Here is a 7,395-nt window from a genome sequence, read left to right as displayed (position 1 = left end):
GCTTTTCTAAGTTCAGACCAAAGATCTATTTTAAGTTGAGACAAAGTATCTACTCCAGCCTTTCTCAACTGAAGTTCTATGATAATTAAGTGCTAATGCCCCAAGGCATCCATTGTATATCATAAATTAACTTCTTCCTCTGTATCTAGAATATAACTAGTTATGTACCATCCTTGGGAAAATTGGGGAAATAGGCACATAAGTCATTTGTAGGGTCTAATGTACATAACCCCTGCTGACACTGTTGGGGGGGAGGGCAGAGTCCAGAGCCAGCCAGTCATGTACCCGATGGCTAAAAAGGAACTCCAGCCAAGCAGGGCCTATGTCAGGAAGGAGTGAAATACTTCTAGCTATGATGCCCTAAGGATCAGTTAGACCTTCGGCCTCAGCCCACAGCCCCATACCTCTGCTGTTTGTTGAAATACTCAAAGGCCCTTAAAGGTCATACATTCTTAACCTTCATAGTGAAAGAATAAAATCTTCACACTGAACAAGATGCCCAGGTACTCCTTCTGCATTCAAGAACTGCACTAGAACCCTTGTTTTCCTCATTTATGCATTCAACACCGTGGAGTACCTTCTGAACTAAGGCCTACCGTGTGCCTGGGAGGGGGGTGTAATTTCTTCATCAATTCACGTATTTATTATTTATCCAAAATCTTAAACATCTATTCATACATATGCATCATTTGGGGTTGAGCTGAGGGGGACAAATAGTTCCCAGATTAGCGGCCTTATGCTGAGGGAAGAATTCTTGTGCCTAAAATCTGTGTTTTCTAACTTTGTTGTCATTTGGAAGAGAAAGTAGTCCCACTGCTTTTTTTTTCTGGTACTGCAACAGCTTTTAAAATCATCATTCGGCAAAAGAAAATTGGAGACGCGTTTCCTTAGGAGAAAATAAATTCCAATTTGCTAAAACTGCTTCCCCCGCTTACCTGAAGGTGGGCGAAGAAGTGTGCGCAGTGTTTCCCCACTCAGGCTGCTCCTAGCGGAGGAAAGAGTGCAGTTAATTAACAGTTTCTTTCCCCCAGATCTCCACTTTATCACTACCTGCCTGGACGGAGAGAGGCATCTGGCTCTGGATTCCCCACCTCCCTAGAACCTGAATCCTAGAAGCAACTAAAATTCCACTCTCACCAGCAAGCCTGGAGAAAAAGCAGCAATCCTCCTCTCTCAGGTTTTCCTCCCATAAGCTTGCAAGTTCTGGGCCTCCCCACCCTTCCCTTTATCACACAGCCACAGAATCCCCAGGCTCCTCTGCTCCCTGTGGCATTTCTTACAGCAACATCTCACTCCTAAAAACCTCGCCATCTCAACTTCACCGCTCAAAACCAGGAAGTAAGCAAAAAAAAAGCCCATAAATGGTCCAAGTAATGGTCACACACACACTGGAGACTAAAATTCAAGCTCTTGCCCGGCCGGGCGTGGCTCAGCGGTTGAGCATCGACCTAGGATCCAGGTGATTGGGGTTCGATTCCCGGTCAGGGCACATGCCCGGGTTGTGGGCTCGATCAATGACTCTCTCCTCATTGATGTTTCTGTCTCTCTCTCTCTCCCTCTCCTTTCCTCTGTCTGAAATCAATAAAGATATATTTAAAAAATAATAATAAAATAAATAAATAAAACTCAAGCTCTTCGTTTCCAGGAAAGCTCTTGGGCCGCTTTTAGGATCTTTTAATTTTTAGACCATTTCTAAGAAGCTCTGCCCCGTCCATTCACAGGCAACACCTGGAAACAACAGAGAGCATCCCTACCTCCCAAGCAGGCTCGCGGGGTTTACAAGCACGGCTTGGAGTTTAGAGGTAGTAAGTTTACAAACCCCCCCCCTCAAAAGCACCCCGAAGGCACACGGCATAAAACTTGATATTCGTGATTCTGCTCCGAATCACTCCCCCGCGACTGTCACTTTCTTCCCTTCACAGAGAGCCCAGGGGTCGGAGGCAACCATTGCCTCAAGCCCGCCCCCCCACAGACACCCAGGAGTCGGCGCTGGATTTGAACCCAGTTCTCCCTGTCCTTCAAGCCCATTGTGGTCTTTTGTATTTCTTTTCCATCGCTTTCATTTAATTAAAAAAAAATTTTTTTTTCAACTACAGTTGACATTCAAGACTATACTAGTTTCAGGTGTGTAGCATGGTGGTTCGACGCTTCTGGAACGTATGCGGTGAGCGCCCCGATAGGTCTAGTACCCACCTGGCCCCGTACAGTTAGACACTGTGATGGACCGTGTCCCCCGCGCTGTCCTTGACATCTCCGGACTATTTTGCAACTTGCCCTTTTGACCCGCTGTCGTCTTTTACAAAAGTCTTGGCCGCCTCAGGCTCTGACGGGCTTGCTTTAAAAAGCCGCGGCAGAGGCACTTCTCAGACAACCTCGACATTCCTAAATTATCGGTGTTTAGCAACTACGGTGACTTGGACAGGTCACCCCTGAGGAAACCGGGCAAACGCGGCGCTGGCCTATGGCCTGAGCGCGAGGGAACGGATTTCCTCAGGCCCAGCGTTAGCTTCAGGGCCCACGGCCGCGAGGGGCGTTCGGTGACCACGCGGGTCGCTGGGGCCACAACCCCCGGCTCCACTAGGCAGGACGAGGAAGCGGCGGAGAAGACGGGGTGACGGGGCCCGAAACCCACACTCGCGGGCTAGTGAAGGTCCCCCGGGAGCGCGCGCGCGCTCGCGGCCGCCGCCGCCGCGCTCCAGCCGCCCGGATGGAGTCTTTCTTGGAACCGCTCTCCGCCCCGCCCCCACCTGCAGACTTCCGGCCAGCTGCCCACCTCCGCCCCGCCCCCCCAGGGCTGAGGAGGCAGGGATCCGCCAATCACTGCGCGCCTGTGGTCGGAGTGGGTGGGGCCTGAGAGATTTGAAAGGAGCCCCGCCCCCTCGGAGCTGATTCCCGGGACTAAGTTGTGGGAGAAAAGCTCCGTCCGCGGGAGGTACCGCGAGGCGGGAAGTGAAAATTCAGGGTGAGCTGTGGGTGTGGTGCTGCGAGAAGTGGGAAGGTTATTTGGGGACAGGAAGAATCCAAAGGACGGTGGCTGGGAGGGAGATAGGGCGCGTAGAGCGCCCCCAGTGCGGAGAGGCCGGCTCGCGGCGGGGCGGGAGGGCCGTCTGCGGAGCGCGATAAGCATGCAGGGGAAGCTCCGCGCACCTTCCCGGGAGGTGATGGCAGTAAACCGCGGCAGGTGCTACTCCTGGGACGCTTGCTTTACTCCAGCGTGACCCCCAACCCCTGGCTTGCACTCTCAGCCTGTCTGGCTGGGAGCCTTGGGCAGGATGGAGACCTGAGAAAAAGGTATGCTTTGTCTCCAGGTCTAAGCTGACTCCTTGCTCCTGCTGGCTGGAACATGGGAGATTTGCAGGAAGGTAAGGAAATCCTGGAGGGAAGATTGAGACCCTATGATTGAGAGCCATGTTAGGGACCCACAACTGGCATTCCTCCATTCCTCCCCTACAGATGTCAAATTTATAGTGGATGAGACCTTGGACTTTGGAGGGCTGTCACCATCCGACAGGTACCAGCCGCTTTATGCTATTTACTTTCCTCCAACGATGCATCTGTCACTAACCCTTTACTGCTGAATTTTTGTCCTCTGGGGCCAGGGTTGGTAATTTAGCAAGGTTGGGTGCAGTGGGGCTTCTGGTGGCTGATTTGCTTGGGCCCCGGTGACACCACTACTGGGCAAGGCGGAGAAGGGAGAAGCTGGAATGAGATTGCAAGGTCTTAAGAAGGGTAAATGGACTTGCCACATCTTCATCTGGCATAATTTCCAGTGTCAGTAAATGCTAACAGCCGATCAGGCCTCATAGAAGCAGGTGTCTCATCACCTGGAGGCCAGCATGCGCAACAGGGTTTGGGGTTGTGTCCTGGGCTCCGTTGTGTCCCAGTCTCCCTCCCACAGTCTCCTGCTCTCTTCTCTGTGGGCACTGTGCCTTGTTTGTTTTCTATCTCAGTCGTGAGGAGGAAGACACTGCAGTGTTGGCGACTCCAGAGAAACCCCTCCGACGAGGCCTGTCCCACCGAGGTGACCTAAATGCTGTAGCCCCCACGCCCCAGGGTGTGAGGTTCAGCTTAGGGCGCCTCAGCCCAGAGAAGCTGGAGGAGATCCTCGATGAGGCCAACAGGCTGGCAACGCAACTGGAGCAGTGTGCCCTGCAGGAGCGGGAGAAGACAGGCGAGGGCCTGGGGCCTCGCAGGGTAAAGCCCAGTCCTCGGCGGGAGACCTTTGTGCTGAAGGACAGTCCTGTCCGAGACCTGTTACCCACTGTGAGCCCTTTGGCTAGGAGCACCCCCTCTCCAGGAAGCCTGACACCCCGACTCCGGAGCAGTGATAGGAAGGGGTCAGTCAGGGCTCTTCGGGCAACATCTGGAAAGAGGACCCCCATCGTGAAGAGGGTGAGTTTAGAGGGCCTGGGCTGGATGTGTGACCCCAGACACAATACAGGCATAAAGGGGTTTCCTTGTTGGTAAAATGGAGATAGTGAAATTCTACCTCATAGAATTGTTGGAATTAAAGGAAATATCATAAGCCATGCACTTTGCACCGTGTCTGTGCAGAGCTCTGTAACATTTATAATAAGCTCTCAAATGGTGTTGGTGATGATGTCAGCAGCTAGCTTCTGCCCTTCGTTATTAAGATCTAGGCAGCTCTCCACCTCTATCCTTTAATCAGCCAGCAGAACAGATTCTTTTTCCATTTTAGTCTCGTTTTTTTCTCTCTCTTTGTGTTTCAGGATTCGCCCACTTGCAATCTGTTCCCCACATCTAAAAGCACAGCATCTTCTCCCCTTGCCCGATCAACTCCTCCAACCCGATCAACTCCTCCAATCCGGTCAACTCCTCCAACCCGATCCACTCCTCCAACCCGGTCAACTCCTCCAATCCGGTCAACTCCTCCAACCCGATCCACTCCTCCAACCCGGTCCACTCCTCCAATCCGGTCAACTCCTCCAACCCGATCAACTCCTCCAACCCGGGGGAAAGCTGGGCCCAGTGGGAGAGCAACAGCAAGTGAGAGGACCTGGGCAACAAATCTGTGGGTGAGTGGGTGTAGGGAGGCTGTGGAGCTTACCCTAAAATACCTCAACTCTCTACACCAGGCCCACCTGTCCCCGTAAGACCAGTCTTGGCCCCACAGCCTTCTACCAGCAACCCTCAACGCCTGTCTCGGCCACAAGGAACAGCTGTTAAATCTTCCAGTCGACTACCTGTTCCCTCAGCCATCCCCAAGCCTATCAGCCGAGTGCCACTCACCAGCCGGAGTATACCACCCAGCAAAGGTGGTGTACTAGCTTCAGATTCAACGTCAACTCGGAAAGGACTTCCAAGACCAAGCGCTGCAGGGCACAGAGGTAAGGAAGAATGGACATAAAGACGAGAAATCAAGAGCAAGAATAAACACTCTTGCCCAGCTTGACTGCACCCTCCTAGAGCTGGTAACAAGAACCACTTTCTTCCGTCTTCATTTCAACTCTGTTTGAAGATGGTTAGTTAAGGAGGGAATGTAGGCTTGGACCAAGAAGTTGAACCTTGGTTTTCAAATACCATTCAAATACCTTTACCTTGGGTGAGAGGGAAGCACTAATCCCAAACTCATCCTGTTCATTTAGTATTTATCTTTGTGAGAAGGTCACTTGAACTTTCTGCTAACTCATTTCTTGTGTTAACCCCCATCAAGTTCCTGTTTCCCAGCGACCAAATCTTCCTGGTACCACTCGCAGCAATCTGCAGCCCCCCAGGAAAGTTGCAGTCCCAGGACCTACCAGGTAAGGCTGGTCAAGGCGCTGTCACTCTCCCCTGTCATCTGGGCTTCTGAGCTGTTAGGCACATCAGCCCTGAATCCTGTGTGGCAAGATGGGGAAGAGGAGGGGAGCCTGGAAGTTGGGGTGTCCCATTTCTTCCTGCGGAACTTGGACTCAGCTGGATAGCATGGGCTTGAGGAAGAAGGGCAATAAAGCAGTTCCTCCTTATGTCTCTTTAGATAAAGAAATGAAGACAGCAAGCAAGAATTCAGTAGCAAACCACTACAGTCACTGCCTGGACTCACCTCTCTGGCCTCCCAAGCCCTCTCATTGGAGGCAGTTCCTGACTACTGCGGAGGGCAAAAGGAAGAGATGATGCCACCGGGGCTGGTGCCCCAGGGAGATGGGGTGGATTAGGGTTAAGCTGGAGGGGATTCAAACTCTCTGGATTGAAAGATTAGGGAAAAGAGGTCACCTCCCAGCAGTGAAATTAACACAGATGAGAAACGCAGGAGAGTGTGTTGTCCTTACCCACCCCGGCTCCTGTGTTCATCTCCACAGAGTTTGATCTTCCCAGGCAGTGGTTCACTGGGCATTTACATGTGAATGAATGGCCTCCGTAACTGACCTTCGTGTTCTCCCAGGAGCAGTCCTCCTGAATCACATCCTCTCCTGGACTGTGGCCTGTTTGGAGAAGCAGAGGCAGGCACCTGGCCTCCTATGAATTCTGTGAACCTTAACAGGCCAGTTTACGATAAGCTTATTCATTTGGCCTATGTTTTTCTAAAATAAAATGAATGTATTTTTATATTCTCTGTACATGTGCAAGTAAATCCTGTTCCAGTTTCTAACAATTTTGGATTGAACGCCTATGTAATTCCAATGAGGGAGCCCGATGGGCTTCCCAGGCAGAGGAGCCTGAATAGGCCCTAGGGCCTCGAGATTCCAGCTAATCAGGCTGTAACTACCCCCTTGTTGGTGTTAAATGGGAACAGGCTGCCTTTTCCCAGGGTTTGAATGTTATTAAAAGGTTCAGATCAAGTTAAATATAGCTTAATTCACAGTATGTGAGGATGTCAAGCCAAGGTCTTGGTAAAGTATTATTTATATCTTAAACTTGGGTTTCTTTTCATGGCAAGAGAATGGAGCCTCCTAGGAATTCTTGAGCATCTTTTCTACTGTGCCTATGGGCTGAGGGGCCCTTCAGTGGGTACGCTGGTATTCAGCCTCTGCCACAGGCAGAAGATACCAGGACACCTCCTCACATTCCCCTTTACTTCATTAGAATTGTTGGTGTTCTTATCTCTACTAGACTTGAGGGCCAGCACCAGGACCCATAAGTCCCTGCAGGGCCTAGTGTTGTGATTTGTATGTGGCAGAGAATTTCATTCATTTATTGAAAAAAATATCTGGTCAGGATGGGTGGTAGTTCAATGAATGACAGACTCATTTATAGCAGATTTAACTAAGGGTCTCCCTTTTCTCACAGCCTTTGACTTTGCAACCAGAACCAACTCAATTCCTTGTGAGTTTTGAGAGAATGTCCCTCCTTGAAGGCCAGGCTGTGACTTAAGGAAGCCAGCAGGCAACTGGGCAGAGGAAGTGGATGCCAGCTGGTGCCCATCTCACCTTATATGTCCATAAGCGCCCTACTTAG

At 51.1% G+C, this 7,395-nt stretch overlaps 1 protein-coding gene and 1 long non-coding RNA gene across 4 annotated transcripts in view; one reads left to right on the top strand and one right to left on the bottom strand.

The window, feature by feature from the left end:
- LOC308548568 overlaps positions 1 to 2,733 on the bottom strand; it is a 65,198-nt gene extending 62,465 nt beyond the window's left edge. The window contains exons 1-2 of the long non-coding RNA XR_013997633.1: positions 2,194 to 2,733; positions 936 to 985 (exon numbers count right to left, since the gene is read on the bottom strand). This is a non-coding gene — a long non-coding RNA (uncharacterized lncRNA). The remainder of the gene's footprint in view (positions 1 to 935; positions 986 to 2,193) is intronic.
- Positions 2,734 to 2,886: 153 nt separating this feature from the next.
- PSRC1 (proline and serine rich coiled-coil 1) lies at positions 2,887 to 6,553 on the top strand. 3 transcript variants are annotated; one of them, XM_081120232.1, is made up of 8 exons: positions 2,887 to 2,962; positions 3,309 to 3,362; positions 3,454 to 3,511; positions 3,951 to 4,392; positions 4,731 to 5,007; positions 5,097 to 5,348; positions 5,675 to 5,762; positions 5,978 to 6,553. In XM_081120232.1, the coding sequence occupies exons 2-8, from the start codon at positions 3,344 to 3,346 to the stop codon at positions 5,979 to 5,981; spliced, it is 1,140 nt and encodes a 379-aa protein (XP_080976358.1). In that variant the 5' UTR covers positions 2,887 to 2,962; positions 3,309 to 3,343; the 3' UTR covers positions 5,982 to 6,553. The 3 variants fall into 3 exon arrangements, with proteins under 3 accessions (XP_080976358.1, XP_080976360.1, XP_080976359.1); XM_081120234.1 differs by having other exon boundaries at positions 2,892 to 2,917; XM_081120233.1 differs by lacking the exon at positions 2,887 to 2,962 and adding an exon at positions 3,120 to 3,181.
- Positions 6,554 to 7,395: the final 842 nt, after the last annotated feature.

This window comes from Miniopterus schreibersii (genome assembly GCF_964146895.1).
Source record: "Miniopterus schreibersii genome assembly, chromosome: 19".
Taxonomy (NCBI): Eukaryota; Metazoa; Chordata; class Mammalia; order Chiroptera; family Miniopteridae; genus Miniopterus; species Miniopterus schreibersii.
The sequence above is the reverse complement of the archived record's forward strand: the minus strand, read 5'-3'. Positions and strand labels throughout refer to the sequence as shown.